General features: G+C 51.5%; 2 protein-coding genes across 4 annotated transcripts in view; both read left to right on the top strand.

Annotated features, from left to right (window-relative positions):
- The window catches only part of LOC120310474 (rano class II histocompatibility antigen, A beta chain-like), a 34,775-nt gene extending 13,146 nt beyond the window's left edge, over nucleotides 1–21,629 (top strand). For 2 of the 3 annotated variants that reach the window (XM_039348901.1, XM_039348903.1), the window contains exons 4-6: nucleotides 134–247; nucleotides 487–510; nucleotides 1,122–1,502. In XM_039348901.1, coding sequence (XP_039204835.1) covers nucleotides 134–247; nucleotides 487–510; nucleotides 1,122–1,135 — 152 coding nt within the window. In that variant the 3' untranslated portion in view covers nucleotides 1,136–1,502. Of the gene's footprint in view, nucleotides 1–133; nucleotides 248–486; nucleotides 511–1,121; nucleotides 1,503–21,283 lie in introns of those variants that run through there. The other variant, XM_039348902.1, reaches the window with a different exon arrangement.
- Nucleotides 10,971–21,386, top strand: LOC120310472 (rano class II histocompatibility antigen, A beta chain-like). Its single transcript, XM_039348900.1, has 6 exons — nucleotides 10,971–11,136; nucleotides 14,067–14,339; nucleotides 19,846–20,127; nucleotides 20,278–20,391; nucleotides 20,632–20,655; nucleotides 21,262–21,386. The coding sequence occupies exons 1-6, from the start codon at nucleotides 11,043–11,045 to the stop codon at nucleotides 21,273–21,275; spliced, it is 801 nt and encodes a 266-aa protein (XP_039204834.1). The 5' UTR covers nucleotides 10,971–11,042; the 3' UTR covers nucleotides 21,276–21,386.
- Nucleotides 21,630–21,989: the final 360 nt, after the last annotated feature.

The following is a 21,989-nucleotide window of genomic DNA, read 5'->3' as shown; positions in this document are numbered from 1 at the left end:
CCCCCTGTGGGGACCCCCTCCTATCCTGAGAAGGGGCAGAGACCCTCCCTGTGGGGGGAGCTGGGATGGACCCTCCTGGGGGGGAAGCTGGCCCTGATGTTCCTACTCAGTGAAGCTCCTTCTCCTTCCCCAGAGCCCCGTTCCTCCAACTCGGCCAAGAGCAAATTATGGACGGGGATTGTGGCAGCCGTGATCGGGGTGATCTTCTTTGCCATGGGGCTCTCCCTCTACCTGAAGAGCAAGAAAGGTGAGTCTGGGGGCTGGATAAGAGATTTTGGGGGAGGGGACCATCCAGGGGAGGCCTCTCAGCAAGCTTAGCAGATGGCAAGGAGGCCCCCTTGGAGATTTGCTTGGGAAATTCTGTTCTTTGAGGGTCTACTGTATAAGTGAGCATCCTGCAACCTATTATGGGCTATCGATAGGGAGCCCCCCCCCTGAGTCCTCCATCCCACGAAGGGTCCTGATTGGGTCTTTTTCTCATTCCAGCAATTCCCATCCAGCCTCCTGCAGGTGAGTTTCTCGTCAAGTTATAGATGTTTCTTTAATATTCATTAATTGATCCTTTAAAAGAAAAATGTGCCCGAACAAAACCTCCTAGCTGTGGATAACACAAATTTTTGAAATTTTGGGCAGCATTTCATTACAGAGACCTGAAAACAGTGCAATGAAAAACAAACACACACACATAAACACTAAAATCTGTCCCAGGAGATTTCTAGGTTTTGGGAAATTGCAAAAGAGAAGGGAAGTCTCCTTGTGACATTTCATACAATTTCTGGCAAAGCGATACCCAGCTTTGCTACCACTCCCCATCCAGGCCCCATCTTTTTTGCTAATATGAAATGTCTGGGGGGGGGAGACCTCCTTTCTTGATTAACTCCCCAGTTAAGTCAATTGTGAAAAAATTAATAAGCCTCTGGAGATGAATTGCTGGTCCTTTGCATCCTTTTCCACTTTGAAAAAAAAAGGGGGAGCACTCTTTCATTTTGTTCCTATCTATCAACCACCCCCCTGCAATGTGGGCCTTTCTGGGGGTGGTGGCTGAAAGAGAGGAATAATAAGCTATTTACACAGGCTTCACTTTATTTTCTAATTTTCTCCCCATCTCTCTTTTTTTACAGCACTCATGAATTAATTCTGCCGTTCTTCCTGCTTCCTGGTGGGAAAGGAAGGGGATTTTTTCCATTAGCTGATGAATTTCTGTCTCTTTTTGCAACCTCTGAAAAATGGAGGGTCAAGATTTTAGATTGGGGGGAGGAGGAGAATGGCAGCCTGGAGCTTTTCCTGCTGAGACCTCTCTGGCTTTCCTTTGAAGGCCTCTCTTTCTTGTGAGGGAGCGGTGGAGAGCATCTAGACTGACCCCTGGGACTCTGGACTTGCTTGTCAGTCCAGACACCCAAATCTCTCTTGGCTTTAAATCCACAGCAGCTTCATCTTCATTACTCTTCATCTGAATCCCTTCCCTTTGCTTTGCTGTAAAAGAATAAACTTTGTAGGAAAAATCCTGGAACTCCTTCTTCCTTTCTTTCTCTTCCTCCTCCTCTTTCCTCCCTCTTCCCCGCAGGAGGGTCCTCCTCCCCTTCCCCAGATTGATACCTCCCCTGCCTCTGGATCAACCATCCCAGCTACTTCAGGCCCAAAGTCAAAACTGGTTTGGGAGGAGGGTTGACAGATCCAGGGAGGGGAAGGGGCAGGACTCTCCTCCTGCTCGGAGGCCCCCTTTCTCTGCTTCCCCTCAAGCCTACTTTTGAGGACCAAGATGCCAGGAGGCATGGTCCCCTTCAAGCACTTGTGGGGAGCCATTGGGGGACACCCGAGACTCCCCCTACACTCACCCAGCCATTTGTGCCATTTCTCTCCTTCACAACTGGAGGGTCCTACCCCATTTTAGCACCCAACACCTCCCTCCCCCCACCTGAGGCCGTTTCCAGGACTGCCCACCTATCACCACTGCCGCTCCAAAGCCCCTGCTTCCTTTGGGTCTGAAGCCCCCTCCCTCTGGGCAGAGGAGACCCCTAGAGCAGTGTCTCCTGCACAGTTTGAGGGTCCTCTTGCTTCATGTCCTGGGTGGAGGACCCCATCCTGACCCGATGGTCCCCAACAGAGAGAGTCCTGTGAGAGTCTCACGTTTGGCCCCCAACTGGAGCTCATATGAGACCCCCCCTCAGAAAAGGCCCTGAGTGGTCCTGTGGCCAATGGCCTTGATCTCTGGGAAGGTCGCCCTGATGTCCATCTCCCTGGTCTGAGGGCTCCTGGGCAGGGGGTGTTGGGAAGGGTGTCTTCCCCAGGGCCTCTTGGGGCCAGAGCAGAAAGTCCAGCCGAAGCCATTCCTGGTGTAGGAGACATTTGCCATCAGGGGGGAGGGAGGGAGAGCAGCTCTGCGGGAGAGAGGAAAGATCAAGGGGTTAACTGTGATTCGAAGACCCCTACCTTCTCCCCAGCACCCCTAGATGCCCCTAGATAGCTCTCCCACTGAGCCTTGCCCCCTCCTGAAGCCATCCAGACTGGTTCTGCAGGATTCCCCTGGCATCGATCTCCAAGGGCTGATTTTTTCCCTTCCATTCCTCATCTGGGGCACATAAAGAATAGGTCGGTGGAGGAACTGTCTCAAACACAGAGAAGACTTGGGCTTCTGTCAATAACACCCCCTCCCTTGGAAGAGGACCTGTGGGTACCTGGAAAAGGGACAACACCAAATGTATCAATTGCAGAAAAAATAATGAGACCAGACTTCCTTAAAATAAACAAAGTCATGTGTTGGTGATTGAGGATTTATTGCTCAGAGGAACTGAACCAGCAGTTTGCAGAATGGACAGTCAAACTAGCGGTTAGCTGTTTCCCAGGAAGATGTGAGTGAGAGGCTTACTAAAAATAATCCACAGATTATTTTATTATTCCTTTCTCCTCTTTCATGTGGGGATGAATGATACACAAAGTCCCTGGAAACAATATCAAGAGATTATGAGCAGGTAGAGATTTAAAGCCAAAGATATGGGAGCACAGGTGGTGTCCCCTTCTGTACTCCCAGTAAAGATCAGCATCCAATGAGGATATGCACAGCCTTTGAAGTCAACTCCTGGCTTAGAGGATGGTTCTGTCGAGAGAACTTTTTATTCTTGGACTATGGTCTACAATACCCACATGAGGGGCTTCTGGCAGGGGATGAGCTACACTTTACAAGAACTGAGAATGTCGTCTTCAGAAGCCAACTGGCTTGTCCTAGCTGAAGGGTCTTAAACTGAAACCAAAGGAGGAGGGAGATGGATTTTTTAGAAGCTAATTCCAAGCACAAATCTGTGGGCAATCAATCAAATGGAAAGGAAAAAGGAGAACTCAGACACAAAAGAGGGGATGTGGAAACCAAATACAGGGTCAGTCAAAAGGGACTCAGATGCTTCTACAACAATGCTCAAAGTACGAGGAATAAACCAGGAAGAACTTGAAACCCAAAGGCAGGTATGACGTTGCAATCACCAAAACTTAGTGAGATGAAACCCATGACTGGAAGGCACAAGATATTTAATGTCGAGGAATTGCGCAGGAGCTGTTCAAATGAAGAGAGAGACACTGACACAAACTTGTAGTTTTACATCCATAAGTGTAACATCTATATTGCACAGCAGCTGTCCAAATGACACAAACCTGTAGTGTTATATAAATCTATTTAGCATCTATATTCACAGCAGAAAAGATAATCAGGAACAAAGGAACATCATGAGATAAACCAATCAGCAGTCGGAGCACAAAGAACAAAAGGGTGGGGGAAAGGGGGGAAACGCCCCCTTTACACCCACAGCAACCAATCATAGGGTAGATAACCTCATATAGGAGCCAGCACTCTCCAACCAATCAACTACAGCTCTGTGTCCTGGCCCATTGTCCACTTTACTATTCTATCTACTAAATTTAGTATCTTAACATTTAAAGTGTTGAAAAGAAACAGACTTAATAAAAGGTGGAGTTGCACTATATATAAGAAATAACTACAGAAATGCTACAGAACAAAGACAAAGGTCTCCTCGAAAGCATTTGGGTTAAAAAAGGGGAAACAGAACGACATCACCATTCGTGTGTACTATAAAGCCCCCCAACCCAACAGAGGAAATAGATGACCTTTTTCTTAATCAATTAGCTAAGGCATGGAGAAAGCACAGCAAAATAGCAATGGGGGACTTTGACCACCCTGACATCAACTGGGACACATTTTTTTGCACCTAGTGGGAGATCCAGCAGGCTCCTGATGAAGCTAGCAGACAACTTTCTCCCCCATAAAGTAGAGAAGGGAACTAGGGGGTCAGCCCCACTGGACTCAAATGTCCCTAAGAGTCCTAGGCTGCCTTAACAGAGGGACAGAATCAAGATCACCTGAAGTTTTAATAGCACTTTACAAGGCCTCGGTAAGGCCACACTTGGAATATCACAACCAGTTTTGGTCGCCATGATGTAAAAAACAAGTTGAGACTCTGGAAAGTTAGCAGAGAAGAGCAACAAAGATGATCAGGGGACTGGCGGCTAAAATATATGAAGAACGGTTGCTGGAATTGGGTAAGTCTAGTTTAATGAAGAGAAGGACGAGGGGGGACAGGATAGCAGTCTTCCAATATTTGAGGGGCTGCCCCAAAGAAGAGGGAGTCAAGCTATTCTCCAAAGCCCCTGAAGGCAGGACGAGAAACAATGGATGGAAGATCTGGATTTAAGGAGTAATTTCCTAACAGTGAGAACAATTAATCAGTGGAACTGCTTGCCTCCAGAAGTTCTGAGTGCTTCATCACTGGAGGCTTTTAAGAAGAGACTGGACAGCCATTTGTCTGAGGTGGTATAGGATTTCTCTCCTGCATGGGCAGGGGGCTGGACTAGAGGACCCCCAAGGTCCCTTCCAGCTGTATTATTCTGTTGTTCTGTTACATTTTTGCACAGCAGATTCTGGATGCTTCCCATTTGGGCGTCTCCCCTGGGCACTGAAATCAAAGGTGGAGAAAGGCCAGGAGACTCCCAACCACTTTAATTCAAAGCCTTTGGGCCAAATCCTTCCTTAGAGACTGATCCATTTGCTCCCTTTCTTTCCCTCCTTTTGCTGCCTAGGAACAATTGTCACCTTCTGTTTCCCATAAGACCCCCCTAACTCTGCCTTACATTGGTTTTTTTTTTTTTTAATCCAGTGTTCTTGCCATTGTTTGCATTGGTTTGAAAGCATGCTTTTTAAAATGGGAATTAACTAATTTGATTATTTCACCCGTTTTGATCGGTGTGCCAGAAGGAGAACATATTTTGGAAGATGAAATCAAACACTTTATATGAAGGGTAAAGAAGAAGAAGCTCCTTTTGAGTCATGTTATGGATAGGCTATTTCAGTGATGGCAAACCTTTTAGAGACGAGTGCCCCAAAACTTGCCCCGCCCCCGCTCCACCCCTTACCCCGCCCCCACTCTGCCCCCCATCCCCTGCCCGTCTGCCCACAGGACCAATCACCACCTCCAGGGCCCCGCCGCAGGCAGCTCAGCAGCACTATGGCAGCCACACCCTCTGCCTGCACCCTGCAGCATCAACTGCATGATGGGGTGTGAGGGCAGAGTCTTGTCTACACTGCCTGGCTGCCATGTCCTTGTCTGCGCTGCTCCATGTGGGCCACACTCAGGGGCGACTCTCCTTCAGGGGGGCTGCTGGAGAGGAGGGGGTCGTGGGGGGAGGCAAGGCACGTGTGCCCACAGAGTGTTCGCCATCACTGCGCTATTTTCTCTCTTCCACAAGGGCTTTTTGGATGATCTAGAGAGGAAAAGCTCCCTGTCAGCAGGTGAAAATCCCTCCCTCAGCAGGGCTGATCCCAGAAACTCTGCAAGGCCAGTCCAGGCTAGTCCTGGGATGAAACGGTCTGGAAATCCCAGAATCTCTCTCTCTCTCTCTCTCTCTCTTTCTCTTCCTCCCTCTTTCCCTCTTTCTCTCTCTCTCTCTCCCTCCCTCCCTCCCTCCCTCCCTCCCTCCCACTGTCTCCATCTCTTTGTGTCTATCTACATCTCTCCCTCTCTATCTTATCTGTCTGTCTGTCTATATATCTATCTCTGTCTGTCTATATATCTATTTATCTCTCTTTCTCTCTCATCTCTCTCTCATCTATCTATCTATCTATCTATCTATCTATCTATCTATCTATCTATCTATCTATCTGTCTCCCTATCTGTATCTTCTCTATCTATCATTTCTCTATCATATCATATCGTATCGTATCATATCATATCATATCTATCTCATCTATCTTATCTATCTAGCCATCTCTATCTATCTGTCTGTCTATCATCTCTCTCTCTTTCTTTTCTCTCTCTCTCTCTCTCTCTCTCACACACATCTTTCTATTTATCTCTACCCCTCCCCTTACTAGCTATATCATCTAGCTATCAAATTTATATAACCACCCATCTCAGAACAAGTGACTGGGTTGGATACACAAAGCTAAACACAGGTATATACAGTACATGAAATTATTAAAAAAAACCATTAAAAACAATAAAAAAAATTAAAAAAAAGAAATATGAGGTGAAGTTTTTTCAGTGCCACTGTAACTTTGAACAGCCATGAAATGAACTGCTGTGAAGTCGTCTCCATCCCCAGCGCTTTAATTGGTGGGGAAAAGGCGGGAGATCTCCTTTAAGCAGATGGGCTAAAGATCGTTTGTGCCATCAAGTTGGTGTCAACGTTTAATCCCCCCATGGACAGATTTTTTCTGGGGAGACCCCTCCCCCCACTCCTCCAGGTCCTCCCTCAGCATCCCCCTCCCCCCACGGCAGCTGAGCCCTTTCCCCTCCATGACTCTCATCCTTTTCCTCTCTCTCCTTCCACCTTTCCCGGCATCAGAGCCCCCCTTTGTCCCCCGCAGAGAGCCGAGTCTCCCAGGTGACGTTTCTCCAACCCTCCCTCGTTTTGTTCCCTGGGCTGTCCGGGGTCTCCTCGGGGGTCGGGAGGGACCCCTAAATCTCTTCCGGGGGGGAGGACAAAGGACCGAGGGGGAGACTCAGCCACAGGGAGAAGCGGGAGAGTCCCGGAGCTGCCCTGGGGAAGAATCCGGGCTTGTTGCCTGATGGATCAGGGCCAGTTCCTCGGTTCCGCTTCGGGGGAGCCCAGCGCTTCAGGCCGGGGGCGGGGGGGGGGGAAAGCGAAACTCCAGCACTCCTTCAGCTGTTGTGGGTTGCAGAAGTAAACAAAGTTCCTCTGTGTGTTTGTGTGTGGGGGTGTGGAGGGCTGGGGCGGCAGGAGGAATTCAAGAGAAAATCAAAATCTTGGTGGGGAAACATGAAAAGAGGACAGGAGTTCAGCTCTGATCAGAGAATGCCTGGATCTGGGACCCTCTTTGTGCGACTGGCTGTGTATACACAACTGTTGTGCAGTGGGGTGAGCCCCTACCCTCCCTCCCCTCCTGCCCTGAGAGTTTCTCCTCAACTGATAGATGTTCCTTTAACATTCGTTAATTGTTCCTTTAAAAAGAAAAGATTTCCTTGCTGTGGATACAGCAGATTTTTGAAACTTTGGGCAAAAAAGAACCTGGACACAAAAGAGGGGATGTGGAAACCAAACACAGGGTCTGTCAAAAGGGACTCAGATGCTTCTACACCAAGGCTACACCAAGGAATAAACAGGGTGAAGTTGAAACCCAAAGGCGGGTGTGTCATTGTTGCAATTCCTGAAACTTAGTGGAATGAAACCCAGGACTGGAAGACACAACTAAAAAGATTTAAAGTTGAGGAATTGAGCGGCAGCTGTCCAAATGAAGTGGGAGACACTGACTCAAACTTGTAGCTTTACATCAATAAATATATTTAACCTCTATATTTGCAGCAGATAAGATAGTCAGGCATATCACTATAAGCCTGAGGTAAATCGCGAGGTAAATCACAAAACGGCCGACAGAGCCCATAGAAGAAAAAGGCGGGGAAAAGAGAAACTCCCCCTTTACACCCGCAGCCACCAATCAGAGCACAGATCGCCTCACGCGGGAGCCCGCCCTCGCTCAACTGACAGGCCGTGTTCTGGGCCATTCTACCCTTTCCTGATCCAGCGATTCAATTGAATATTTTCACATTGAAAGTCTTCCAAAGAAACAGACCTGATATGACTTTGGTTTGGGGAAGAATCCGGGCTTGTTGCCTGCTGGATCAGGGCCAGTTCCCCGGTTCCGCTTCGGGGGAGCCCAGCGCTTCAGGCCGGGGGCGGGGGGGAAGGAAGCGGGACTCAGGCGCCTCTTCGGGGGTTGTGGAAAGGAGTTGCTGTGTGTGTGTGTGTGTGTGTGTGTGTGTGTGTGAGGGAGAACTCGGAGAAAACCACAATATTTTGGGGGGGGGGAAGCAGGAAAGGCGCCCAGAGGTTCTGCCCGGGTCAGGCGAGCGAGGGGGGCCCCACCCACCCCCCCAGAGGCTGCCTGGATCCGGGACAGACTTTGGGCGACCGGCTGTGTCCAGACCCGCAACTGGGGGGCAGATTCGGACTCTGCCCTCCTTGGGCTGCGGGGGGGGACCCGGCTCTGGCCTGGCGGGGCTGGTGCTGGGCCAGGGGGGAGTCTGAGCCCTCCAGCCCCCCCGTCCCCGGGAAGATCCGGGCCCCCTCTGGACCCCCAAAGCCCTTCGGAGCAGAGCCGGGAATGGAGGCTCTGCCCGACCCGCCTTTGCGGAACTCCCCCGAACACGAATCTCCGGAGAAGGCGAGAAAAAAGGTTTTCTCTGGATGGAAGGAAACATCAGAAACAGAATGTCTGGTTTTTGGGGAGAGTTTGGGGGGGGGGGAGAAGGTTTTCAGACTTTAATGGGTAAGGCTGGAATTCTATATCTGAAGGCAAAGGGTTACTGGAGTCCACAGAATGTCTATTAATATTCCACCCTGTTATAAATTATACATTCATTGATTGTTGTAATATACTGTCCCTCCATGCATCCTTCTTAAATACGGAGAACTTTTACAAGGAAGAAATTCTGCTCAGATCTCCTTATCCATCCTGTCCGTGTCCCTGGATATGGATATTTTTTCTTCTTTTTTAAAGGTTCCCTTCACCTCCCATCCAGAAGAGCGGCGTCCATCCCAGAGTCTGGATCCCGAGGACCGAGTCCCAGGGCGGATTCCTCTCCCCACAACGTTCCCTTCCTGCCCCCCTCCCGGCAGTCAAAATGCTGAATTCCCTGGCAAAGGGCGAAAGGCGGGAATGGGGAATTCTGTCCTGCTCATCCTGGGAATTCTTTCTCCGATTGAGGGAGCTGAAATCCTTTGGCCAGACCTGAATCTCGGAATCCTCTTTTCCTTCCTCCGCGTCTTCGGGGCTGTCAGGACTTTGTTAGTCTTTACTTCGAATTAAGGCGGAGATTTGGAAGGGCGGGAAAGGCTGCCCGTGTTTGGAAACGGTCTTTCCCTTCAAAAGAGGGTTTCGAGGAACCCCCGTAGAAAAGCCGGAGAGGGTCGTGGAGAAAAACCCGCCCGGAATCTCCACGCGGGAGGAAAAGCCGCGCCTGAAGCTCCCCTGGCGGAGAATCGGGCCGGGCGGAGCGAGGAAGAGCCGCGGATCCCTCGGGGGAGATTCCCGGATCAGGGGCTTCTGCCGGGGGAGGAGGGGAGGGGGGAACGGGGGTCTCGGCCGGGCTTTCCGTGGGTGGGAGGGGAGATCCACTCGCGGCCCTTCCCGGAGGAGGAGACCGGGTGGAGACCCACTCCCGCCCTCGGGATCCCCCTCGCTCCCTTTGGGATCTCCCGGGCAGGTCCCGGAGGGGGGGCAACCTCGCCAGGGATCGCCCGGCGGCTGACCGAAGCCGAAGCCCGGAGAAGGTCGCTCAGCCTGGGAGGGAAGATGGGACCGTCCGGAGCCTCCGAGGGGGATCTGACCTGGAAGGGATCGAGAGGGATCTTCTGCCCGTGAGACCCAATCAATCAGTGGAACCTGGAATTGGGGGGGGGGGCTCCATCCCTGGAGGTCTTCAAGGAGAAGGTTGTGGTGTAAGGACTCCCGCCTCGAGCAGGGAGATGGACTAGAAGATCTCCAAGGTCCCCTCCAGGCTATGAGGTCTCCCCATCCCTTCTCCCCACTTCTTCCCCCCCCAAGCCTTCCGCCAGCCCAGCCCCTCCTGCATCTGACGGGGGGAGGGGAGGGGAAGCTGCCCCGGACGCTCCTGGCTCCGGGCTGAACCCCGACACGGCTCCGCTCCTGCCGCCCTTCAGGGGGCAGAATTGGGACAGGCCAAGGGGGAAACTCTCTGTGGGGCCTGGACCCCCAGGAGGAGGAGGACCCCCTGCGGATCGGGAATGACCCCCAGCGGAGCCCCCTCCCTCCCTCCCTCCAGGGAAAGGACACAACTTCACAACTTACAGAAATCTTCCCGGCTGCAACATAGCGACCCCAGATGGGGGGGGCCCTAGGACTCCCCACTCAGCACTGGAGGTTTCGTCTCAGGGCCCTTAAACGTGGGTATCGATTGTCTGCGGAGTTAGGGTGTGTGTGTGCGTGTGTGTGTACGTGTGTCCGCAGTCCCCTCCACACACATGGTCCAATGCTGTGGGGGGCTTCCTGCCCCCAAACTGAGCGGGCGAGCCCAGGAGGAGCGTTCAAGCTCTGCCTCCACTTTGCTCTAGGCTCCCTCTGGGAACTGAAAGGGCATCTAGTCCACCCCTCCAGACACCCAGAGAAAAAGAGGCTCTGGTTGAGAATCACGAGGGGGGGCGCAAAAGGAAGTCCGCCCTCCCCTCCGGAGCTGGCATGAAACGCCCCCCTAAAATGCAGCCCCCCCACCCCTACTGAAGGGATTGTTCCCCCTCCCACTTTCTCCGCTTCTCTCTCTGCGCCCAACTATCTCCTCCATCGGGCGAAGTCAAGGGAGGCTCTGCCCGGAGACCGATGACGCTGCACAAGGGAGAAATCCCATTGGTCCCTCCGCTTTCCTGGGCCTTCCCAATTACGAAGTTCGAGGGAAACGCCTCCTTCCCCCCCCCCCCCAGTCCAGACCCCCGATTCCGTCTCTGGGGCTGGGAGCCTCCGCGTCTCCGTCTCTCGTCTCTCTGGGGGCGCTTGTGGGGCGGCGTCCATGGGCTCCGCTGGGCTCCCCCTGATGCTGCTGCTGCTGTTGGCGGGGGCGCTGGCCCGGATCGCCGGAAGCGAAGGGGGGAAGGAGACCCCCGGTAAGGAGGGGGCTCAGAGGGGGGGAGGAGAGGGGTTGGGAGGGGCCGTCAGAGCCCCTGAGGGTGGGGGGAAGAAAGGGGCTGGGACCCCAGAAGTGGGGAAAGGGGTCAAGAGAGGCAGTAGGCTGCGGGAGCCTCGATCTCCGCGTGGTCTCCGCCCCTCCCTCGCCTCATTTTCCCCCGCAGGACGGAGAGGGAGCCCCCTCCCCTCTGCCCTTGTTGTGGCCGAGGTGGGGTGGGGGTCGCGGGAAGGCAGCCGAGGTGGGATAAGAGGCAGTCGGGCCCCTCTATCGCCCCTCCCCCCGTGGCTGGGTGGGAGGGGGACCTTGCGCACCCCGAATTAGCGCCTGAGCCCCAAAGTTTCTTGCACCGAAAGAGGAAGGAGACGGAAAGGGAAAGCGAAAGAGGGAAACTGAGGCATTTTCAGAGCTGAATCCACAAAGGCCACCAAAAGTATAAGAAAAAGAGATTTTTTTTGGCAAAAGTGTTTTTGCACCCTCAGTTTTTCTTCTGAATCTCCATTTTTTTAAGGGGAGGGGAGAATTGAGCTGGATTCCTTCTTGGGGAGACGCTGAGGCTCCCATTGGTCCCTCCGCTTTCCTGGGCCCTCCCAGGTCCGAGGTTCGAGGTTAACGCCCCCTCCCCCCACTCCAGACCCATCTATTCCACCTCTGGGGCGGGGAGCCTCCGTGTCTCTCTCCCCTCTTTTGGGGGGCGCTTGTGGGGCGGCGTCCATGGGCTCCGCTGGGCTCCCCCTGACGCTGCTGCTGCTGGTGGGGGTGCTGGACCGGATCCCCGGAAGCGAAGGGGGGAAGGAGACCCCCGGTAAGGAGGGGGCTCAGAGGGGGGAGGAGAGGGGCCGGGACCCCAGTAGGGAGAAAGGGGATGGAGGGCAAGAGAGACGGGAGCCTGCAGGAACCTCGATCTCTGCGTGGTCTCCGCCCCTTCGCTCAGGAGGACGGAGAGGGGTCTCGGGAAGGGAACCAAGGTGGGTTAAGAGGCAGCTGGGCCGCCCCCCCCGTGGCTGGGTGGGAGGGGGACCTTGTGCACCCCAAATTAGCGCCTGAGCCCCAAAGTTTCTTGCACTGAAAGAGGAAGAAGACAGAAAGCGAAAGCGAAAGAGGGAAACTGAGGCATTTTCAGACCTGAATCCACAAAGGATTGTAAGAGTATAAGAAAAAGAGATTTTTTTGGCAAAAGTGTTTTTGCAACCTCAGTTTTTCTTCTGAACCTCCATTTTTTTAAGGGGAGGGGAGAGATGAGCTGGATTCCTTTTTGGGGGAGACTCTCAATTTGGGGAGGAGACCCAGAATCCCCCACCCCATATTCCCCATTGCTGAATCAGGACCTGGAGGGGAGGGGGGAACTGAGGGAGAAGGATATTGGGGAGTCTGAATTGCTCCCCTAAATTGGCTACTCAAAACGATTTTTTAGGTGAGGGGGGCTAGAGACTCTTTGAGGTGGTCTTGGGGGGCTTCAGGGTGACAGAAAAGAGGGCTGAATCCACAAATCATGCAAAGACAGCCAGTAGGAGTGAAGTTGATGGGAAAGAAAATTTGGGGTTAACTAGGGAATTTGGGGGTTCTCTTCTCCCCAAGATCCCCAGACCCCCAAGCCATCTAGATCAAATTTGAGCAGCCCCCCCTCAACAGAGTAGGGGGAGGGAAAGGACCCCCCATCTCCTGCCTGCAACGGGTCCTTTCAGCAGCCCCAGGAAGGCTCCCCACCCCTTTGCCCCCCAATTCAGGGGACCCTGAGGGCCGAGATAAACCCCTGGGGGTCCTCAAGGCCCCTCAGAGAACCAGGGACCGGCTTTCAAAATGACCAAATGACCACAAGGAATATCCGTCCTTCCACCCTCCACCCTTCGGTCAGAACTGAAGAAGCTTCTGGGAGGAGAAGCGAAAAGTCTTCAAGGGAAAACCCAGGAAAGTCCAGCTGCCTTTCGGAAAAGCCCCTTTGGGCCAAGTGAGACCAGTGGGAGGGAGGGTCTCTGGAGAGACCCCCCCAGCTCCCCTCGGCCCTTCTGAAATCTCCACTGACCCAGCCTGGACTCCCCATGGGGGGTCTTAAGGGAGCTTAAAGGGTCATCTAGTCCACCCCTCCAGGCAGAAAGAGAAAGGGAGACTGTGGTTCAGATTCATGGGAGGGGGCAAAAAAGGAAGTCCACAACCCCCCCTGGACACCCCTTTAAAGCTGCAGCCCCCAAGACTGAAAATCTTCCCCTCCCTCACCTTCTCCGCTTCTATTGGGAGGGATATTGGGGGGGGGGTCTGAGTTGCTCCTCCAAACCCCCCCTTTAGTGAAGGGGGCTGGAGTCCCTCCCTTTGAGGTGGTCTTGGGGGGCTGCAGGGGGGAGGGGGCCAGAAAAGAGGCCTTAAAAAGCACCCAAAAGCAGCTTGTGGGGCTGAAGATCGGGCAGAGGGGGGAAAAGGGAGGGGGGGCTTGAAGGGCGGGGAGAGCCCAGGAGCATGGGTGTGGGTATCCTTATTGTGACCCCCCCTTCCCTTCTCCTCCCAAAAGGGAGAGGGAGAGAGAAGCTTGGATACTATTTCCCCTCCAACCCAGAGGGGGGGTCTCTTCCCTCCCCCATATTTCCTGCCGCTTTGGGGGGGGGAATCCAGCGTTCCCTGCAGACGGACGGAGACTGGACTGGCTGAACTTCTGCCTGCCTTTTTCCACCCTGGGGAGATGGAGGGGGGTCCCTCTTTCCCCCTCCCTCATTTTCCTCCCCCTCCAGACCCCCACCAAGGGGGAATCCCGCTGGGACCGACGGTTCCCCATCCCTCCTCCAGGGGGCGCCTTCTGTCAGTCCCTCGCGGCAGGTCTCCTGTCGCTCCGCCTTCCCGTCGCTCTGCCCCTGCTGGGAACCATGGGCCCTGGACTCTCTCCTGAGGGCTTTCTTCTTTCTGCTCCACCCCCCCACGCAGCCCATTTCCTGTACCAGGGGAAGGCCGAGTGCCATTTCTTCAACGGGACACGGCGGGTGCGACTACTGGAGCGGCTGTTCTACGACCAGCAGGAGTTCGTCCGCTTCGACAGCGCCCGCGGGGAGTTCGAGGCCGTCACGGCGTTCGGGAAGGGGGATGCGGAGGCTTTCAACAGGGATAAGCGTCTCCTGCAGGACCGGAAGGCCGAAGTGGATTACTTCTGCCGATACAACTACGAGGCTCTCCAGGGCAGCCCCGTGATTGGCCGGAGAGGTGAGGGGGGGGAGTTCCGGGGGGGGGAATGCAGGGACACCCCCTTTTCATTTCATTTCTTAGGACTCTCCCAGAGAAAGATCTGCCCCTCTCCAGCTTCCTCCTTCCCTTACATACTCAAGAGGGACAGTGTTTAATATTCATTTGTCATGTATATGGAGGGTTGAGGGTCTGCACATATCTTGCACATAGTATGTGTTATGTCCTGAGCCTGTGGAGACAGGCTTGGGGCATTGCAATGGTCCTGGGCAGGTGCAAGCTGCCCGGGACCAGACTGGCTGTTGCCAGTACGTGCGCGCATGCGCGGGTGCTGGCGCGCCAAATGTTGCAGATTGGCCCGGGAATGGCCTATAAAAGAGGCCGGGAGATTTGGGCATCTTCGGCGTCTTGTAACCAGTATGCTGAACAGAAATAAAGAAGTTCCTGAGAACTACAACTGCTTCTCGTGTCATTGCCATTTCGCAAAGGATGCAACACTGGCGACGAAGGTGGGATTGCCTTACATCGACCGAAGACAGGTGTAAGCTTACCCGAGAGAATCCTGAGCGGTAGGAACGGCGTTGACTCGGCAGCTACCCGCCAATCCAGCGAGTATCGGGGGTAGGCTGGCTGATAGACCCTTCCTTTTCTACAAAAATGGCAAAAGTAGGAAGACTTTCAGAATTCGACATCTCGCATCCGGAGAGATGGGAGTCTTACGTAGCCAGGGTGGAAAACTATCCTAAAGTCAACCAAGTGAGAGAAGATAGTTTGAAGGCCGCCACCCTCCTGTGCGTTTGCGGTCAAGACGCATTCGAAATCGCTGAAAACATAGCAGCACCTGTACCTCTAGAATCTGTTAACTACACAGATCTCAAAAAACTACTCAAGGAACACTTCCAGCCCAAGCTGTCCGTCATCGCTTGGCACCACACCTTCAAACAGAGGGATCAGCGACCCAGAGAATCAGCCAAAGAATACATTGCTGCGCTGAGGAAAGCCGCTAAACACTGTGAGTTCAAGGATCTAGAAGAACGGCTGAGAGACAGATTTGTATGTGGACTGAGGCATAGAGAATTACAGCAGAGACTTTTTGCCAAAGAAGACTTATCATTCCAAGATGCCTTGAGAGAGGTTACTGCAGAAGAGGCAGCGGGCGGCGCCATCAAGAACATGAGGCCGATCAGAAGCACTCCAGAGGCTGCGTCCGTGCACCAGGAAGGAGCCCAAAGGAACCCAGAGAAGGATCCTGACGATGAAGTAGACCATCTCTACCCCACGAAAGAAAGGAAACAGAAAGGAAGCTCTTCAGCTCTCCCCAGGTGCCTCGGTTGTGGAGGTCGCCACAAGAGGACCGACTGTAGATTCCGCTCCGCTATCTGTAGAGCATGCGGAAAGCAGGGACATATTGCAGCTGTGTGTCTGGGCCATCCAAAGGTACAACCTCAGGAAGAATTGCGCCTGAAAGGTACCAGGGTTCCCAGCCAAAACAGGGTGGGGTTCTGCGCTTCGCAAAGAAGCATTTACAAGACAGGCACACACAAGCCCATCAAGAAAAAGCTGTCACTTAAAGTGAAGCTACAAGGGGTTCCATTGGCTATGGAACTGGATACGGGGTCTGCACTCTCGATCATTTCCACGCACACGTTTAGGAAGATTTTGTAACTCTACTGGCAAAACAGAGTTAACAGAAAACATTCCTGTACAGAGGAAATAACTGACACTAGGTAGTATGGGCACCACGCTCGCATTAGGTTGTATGTTATTATTGTATGATCATAGTCTTAGCCGGGGGGGAAGGGGTGTTATGTCCTGAGCCTGTGGAAGCAGGCTCGGGGCATTGCAACGGTCCTGGGCAGGTGCAAGCTGCCCGGGACCAGACTGGCTGTCGCCAGCACGTGCGCGCATGCGTGGGTGCTGGCGTGCCAAATGTTGCAGATTGGCCCGGTAATGGCCTATAAAAGAGGCTGGGAGATTTGGGCGTCGTCGGTGTCTTGTAACCAGTCTGCTGAACAGAAATAAAGAAGTTCCTGAGAACTACAACTGCTTCTCGTGTCATTGCCATTTCGCGAAGGACGCAACAGTATGTTTTTAGGGTGTGTCATGTATGTCTTTCACTTTGAGAGCAGGCAACTAAATTTCATTTTGGATGTGAGCCATTGTGCCCACAGTAAAAAAAATGACAATAAAGGTTATCTTATCATCTTATCTTATGTATTCTCTGCTCTCAGATTTATGAAATTTACTCATTGGTATTTATTGATATTTATTGATACTCCTAAACCGACCCCCCTCAAAGCGGGGATCTGGATGGCCTACAATATAACATCACCCCTAAATAAAAATGTATAACAAATAAGCTTTAAAATTAAATTACACTTAAAAAGTTTAAAATTCTACAACGATGACCATGAAACACACACAAGAGAAGAAATAGATTCCTCTCCTTCCCATCCCTCCCATCATCTTCCTTCTTTTCCCAAGGTCCAAAGTTTCCCCTCCCCAGAAAAACTTCTTTCCAGAATATTATACCAAATATTATATTTTTCTTTGGGGGGCTGGAATCCAGCAAGATCTCTCTCTTGTACAGTATATAGAGATATTTCAAGATAATCTATATGCTATATAATATTTCAATATAATATTTTATATTAATAAATCAACATTTCTTTATTGATTTACTTATCAACTTTTAAAACCTTCTCTCTCCATCCCCCCCACAGAGGGACTTTGCATGGTGTACACATAAAATATCAAACCACCAAAATAGTCTATACAATTTAAGATTTAAGAGGCAGGAATGATTAAAATCCAGTGATAAACATTCATGAAAAGGTGGGGGGGCTTCGGGATGCTAACCAGCCCCACGGCTGCCCCCCAAGCAAAGCAGCACCTGCAGTAAATGAATGCCTCAGTGGATCCCTTCTGCCGGCACAACTACGAGGGTCTCCAGGGCAGCCCCGTGGTTGGCCGGAGAGGTGAGTGGGGGAGGGGGAGTTCCATTGGGGGGGAATGCAGCCCCCCCTTTTCACTTCATTTCTTAGGACTCTCCCGGAGAAAGATTTGCCCCTTACGTATTCTGTGCCCTCCGACCTACGCAATTTATTCTTTGGTATTTATTGCTATATATTGATACTCCTAATCCCTTCCCCTCCCTCAAAGCGGGGATCTGGATGGCGTAGGGTCTAACATCACCCCTAAATGAAAATGTATATAAAATAAGGTTAAAATTAAATTACCTTTAAAAAGTTTGAAATTCTACAACGATGACAATCAAACATGCCAAAGGGAAGAAATAGATTCCTCTCCTTCCCATCATCTTCCTTCTCTTCCCAAGGTCTAAAGTTTCCCGTGCCTAAGAAAACGTCTTTCCAGAAAATTATACCAAATATTATATTTTTTTTGGGGGGGGGAGGAATCCGGCAAGGTCTCTCTTTTGCCCAGTATAATTTTTCAATAATCTATACTATATGCTATATAATATTTCAATATAATATTTTTATTAAATAATATTTATTGATTTACTTATCAACTTTTAAAACCATCTGTCTCTCTCCCACAGAGGGACTTTGCATGGTGTACACATAAAATATAAAACCACCAAAATAATCTATATAATTTAAGATTTAAAAGGCAGGAATGATTAAAATCCAGTGATAAAAGTTTATGAAAAGGTTGCGGGGGCTTCAGGAGGCTGACCGGCCCCACGGCTGTCTCCTCCCCCTCTCTGCTCCCCAAGCAAAGCCCCAGAGCCCCCTTTCCCCCCCTTTCTGGAAGGCCAGGAGTGGGGGAGGGGCTCCCTTCACCTCTGGGGCCTTTGGGATTTTAGGATAAAAAGTGAACTTCCAAAGGAAAAGGGAATCAGGGAAGGCTCTTTCGTCTGCTGTGCCCTGACCCTCTTTCAGTTCTTTTTATCCTTTATTCAGAGTCATTTGTTCATCCAATGTTGGGGGTCTGGGAGAAAAGCCCCCCCTGAAACCCCCTTTTTGGTCAGAGACTCAGCTTCACCTGCAGCCGAATCGCTTCTCTCTTCGTATCTGGGAAGGTTCCTCATTTGGGGGCAAAGATTCAAAAAACCCCCACAAACATTAAAACTGAATTTTGGGCATCGTTCAGCCCTGAAGCCTCAGGTTGTTTAGTTCCCTGTTCCAGATTCCTGGCAAATTGCCTACGTTTGTTGGTCTAATTTTATTTGTTTGTATTTTTATTATTTATTTCTATCAACTGATAAGGTTTCATAGTGCAAAACCAGAGTTTCATCTGCAGTTGTTGCCATTTGTTGTTGCCAGGGTCTCCCAAAATAATACGCTACCAAAGAATTAAAGAAGATCTTTCTTCCATGAGAGAAAAACCACCAGATCCCAAGAGAAAAAGGCATTTTATGGGGAGATGCTGGGCATTTTCTCCTTCCAAAAATTATGGAATATTTAATGGGAACCAACACAGATTTTGTTCTCCGCATATTCAGTCTAGAATTCATTTTTACTCCTAAATTCTTCCCTGCAAACCTGGGAGGATAATTAACTGTTCATAAAAAAATCCCGACCAGATCCCAGGACTAAATTACAAATAACCAAACCTTTAAAAATTGCATGTTCTTAAACTTTATATAATGAGGTGTTCATAAGAGAATCCCTCAATGGAGAGAAACGTTGTTAGCAAAAGTTCTCTGATCTGGAGTGGATCTATGAAGGACCCTCTTGGGGGGGAGCTCACTCACCCCCCCATTAATCCACCCAAGGGTTGAGCCATTTGCTGAAGGAGGAGATCAAGAGGGATCTCTTCTGTGGTCCTGGGATCTGCCTGATCTCCTCAGCCACCAGCTGTCTCTGCGCCCTCTTCCTCCTTTCTCATGGGGGAGGGGGGTGAACCGGAAATGAGCCTGGGGCCTTTGCCTCACCCCAGCCACTCTGCAGCTCCACTCACAGTAAGTCCTTCCTTTGCTGGCTCGTTCGCTCCCCCACTACACTTGGCTGGGCAGGGCAGCATACCATCTGTCATGTGTTCATGTACCACAGGTGGTACACTTACCACCAGTTGAAAAGCCCTGCTGTCAGCTGCCTAGAGTCATTTTATCATGAAATGGTGGCAAACAAATTTAATAAATAAATAAATGTTCTGGTATTCTACCTATTTTTTAAAAAATGTGGTTTTCTTTTGAGTGGGATCCCTGCAATTCTCCAAAACATGCTGTGTATCTTCCCTGTCTTCTGGGTCTCTTTACATCTCCCCCAAATCTGGCAGGAAATTCCTTCCATCCTGGGGCGTTTCCAGTATTTATTTCTGTTGGACTTGTGCAATATGATGGAAACTGATCCCAACCAGGAACGATTTATGTTTTTCCATCTTTCAGGATCCCATTTAATTTCTTGCTGGAAATTGCTTTGGAAACGACTTAAAACAAATAATATTTTCAGGACTGAAAAGGGCTCTTGGCCTGAACTAACCAACTTGGTCTCCTGTTCTGGCCCCTCCTGTGTCTCCCCCCCATGTCCCTTCTCCTCCCCCTCCCCCTCCTCCCCTCCAGCCAAGCCCACCGTCTCCATCTCCCCCACCAAGCTGGATCCCACTTCCCCTAACACCATCCTCCTCTGCATCGTGAGGGGCTTCTACCCCGTGGAGATTAAGGTCCGGTGGCTGAAGAACGGGCGGCCGGAGGAGGAGGGTGTGGCCTTCGGGGAGGAGCTGCAGAACGGAGACTGGACCTACCAGCTCCAGGTGATGCTGGAGACCCAGCCCCAGCGGGGGGACGTCTACATCTGCCAGGTGGAGCATGCCAGCCTGGAGGCCCCGATCACCGTCCAGTGGGGTGAGCCCCTCCCCTCCCCCTCTGGAGACCCTTTCCTGCCCTGAGAAGGGGGGAGAGACCCTCCCTGTGGGGGGAGCTGGGATGGACCCTCCTGGGGGGGGGAGCTGGCCCTGATCTTCCTACTCAGTGAGGCTCCTTCTCCTTCCCCAGAGCCCAGATCCTCCAATTCTGCCAGGAGCAAACTCTGGACAGGGATCGTGGCGGCCGTGATCGGGGTGATCTTCTTTGCCATGGGGCTCTCCCTCCACCTGAAGAGCAAGAAAGGTGAGTCTGGGGGGCTGGATGAGAGATTGTGGGGAGGGGACCATCCAGGGGAGGCCTCTCAGCAAGCTTAGCAGATGGCAAGGAGGCCCCCTTGGAAATTTGCTTGGGAAAGTCTGTTCTCTGAGAGTCTACTGTATAAGTGAGCATTGTGCAACCTATTATGGGCTATTGATGGGGAGGGGGACCCCCTGAGTCCTCCAGGCCATGAAGGGTCCTGATTGGCTCTTTTTCTCCTTCCAGCAACTCCCATCCAGCCTCCTGCAGGTGAGTTTCTCCCCAAGTTATGGATGTTTCTTGAACATTCATTAATTGTTCCTTTTTTTAAAAAAAAAAAAATGTGCCTGAACAAAACCTCCTAGCTGTGGATAACACAAATTTTTGAAATTTTGAGCAGCTTTTCCTTTCAGAGACCTGAAAATAGTGCAATGAAAAACAAACACACACACACAAACACTAAAATCTGGCCCAGGAGGTTTCCAGGTTTTGGGAAATTGCATTGGGAAAGGAAGTCTCGTTGTGACATTTCACACAATTCCTGGCAAAGTGACACCCGGATTTGCTACCAGGCCCCATCCTGACCCCATCTTCTTTGTTAATATGAAACATCTGGGGGGGAGGCCTCCTCTCTTGATTAATCCCCCCCCAATTAATTCAATTGGGGAAAATTCCATCAGCCCCAGAAGATGAATTGCTGGTTATTTGCATCCTTTTCATCCCTGAAAGGGGGGGGATTCTCCCTCATTCTGCCCCTGCCTATCAACCACCTCCCTGCAGTGTGGGTTTTCCTGGGGGGGAGAGGCTGTATGAATAATACGTTATTAACACTGATGGTTTATATTCTAATTTTCTTCCTCGTCTCTTTTTCTTCAGCACTTGTGAATTAATTCTGCCGTCCTTCCTGATTCCTGATGGGAAAGGAAGTTTTTTTTTTTCAGTAGCTGATGAATTTCTGTCTCTTTTGCAACCTCTGAAAAATGGAGGCTCAAGATTTTAGATTGGGGGGAGGAGGGAATGGCAGCCTGGAGCTTTTCCTGCTGAGAGGCCCCTCATCTTTCTTTCAGGGCCTCCTTTTCTTGGGAGGGAGGGGTGGAGACCATCTAGACTGACCCCAGGGACTCTGGGCCTGCCTGCCAGTCCAGAAGCCCAAATCTCTCCCCCCTTTGAACCCACAGCAGCTTCATCCCCATTACTCTTCCTACGAATCCCTTCCCTTCCCTTTGCTATAAAAGAATAAAATTTATATTGTAGGAAAAATACTGGAATTCCTCCCTCCTTCCTTCCTCTTCCTCCTCTTCTTTCCTGACCCCCCTCAGAGAGTCCTCCCTTCTCCCCTCCCCCTCCCCAAATTGAGGCCTCCCCTGTCTCTGGATTGACTATCCAGGCTAGTTTAGGCCTAAATCCAGAACCGGTTCGGGAGGAGGGTGGGCAGATCCCAGGGAGGGGAAGGGGCAGGACCCCCTCCTCAATCTCTCCAAGCCCTGCCAGAAGGAGGGGACCCCTGGGAGACCCCCTATTCCTGCTTCCCCCGAGAGCCTCTTCCGTGGCTGGGAAGCTTCTGGAGCTGGAGGTTCTCCTGGCTTCATCCGGGCCTCTTTCTC

The sequence above is a fragment of the Crotalus tigris genome, unplaced genomic scaffold, assembly GCF_016545835.1.
Source record: "Crotalus tigris isolate CLP2741 ecotype Arizona unplaced genomic scaffold, ASM1654583v1 scf7180000018200.93956, whole genome shotgun sequence".
NCBI classification, from domain to species: Eukaryota; Metazoa; Chordata; class Lepidosauria; order Squamata; family Viperidae; genus Crotalus; species Crotalus tigris.
The sequence above is the reverse complement of the archived record's forward strand: the minus strand, read 5'-3'. Positions and strand labels throughout refer to the sequence as shown.

Coding starts and splice junctions, on each gene's coding strand:
- LOC120310472 (XM_039348900.1), top strand. CDS start 11,043: ATGGGCTCCGCTGGGCTCCCCCTGATGCTGCTGCTGCTGTTGGCGGGG. Junction 20,128..20,277: donor CCCGATCACCGTCCAGTGGG/GTGAGCCCCTCC, acceptor CTCCTTCCCCAG/AGCCCAGATCCTCCAATTCT. Junction 20,392..20,631: donor CCACCTGAAGAGCAAGAAAG/GTGAGTCTGGGG, acceptor TTCTCCTTCCAG/CAACTCCCATCCAGCCTCCT.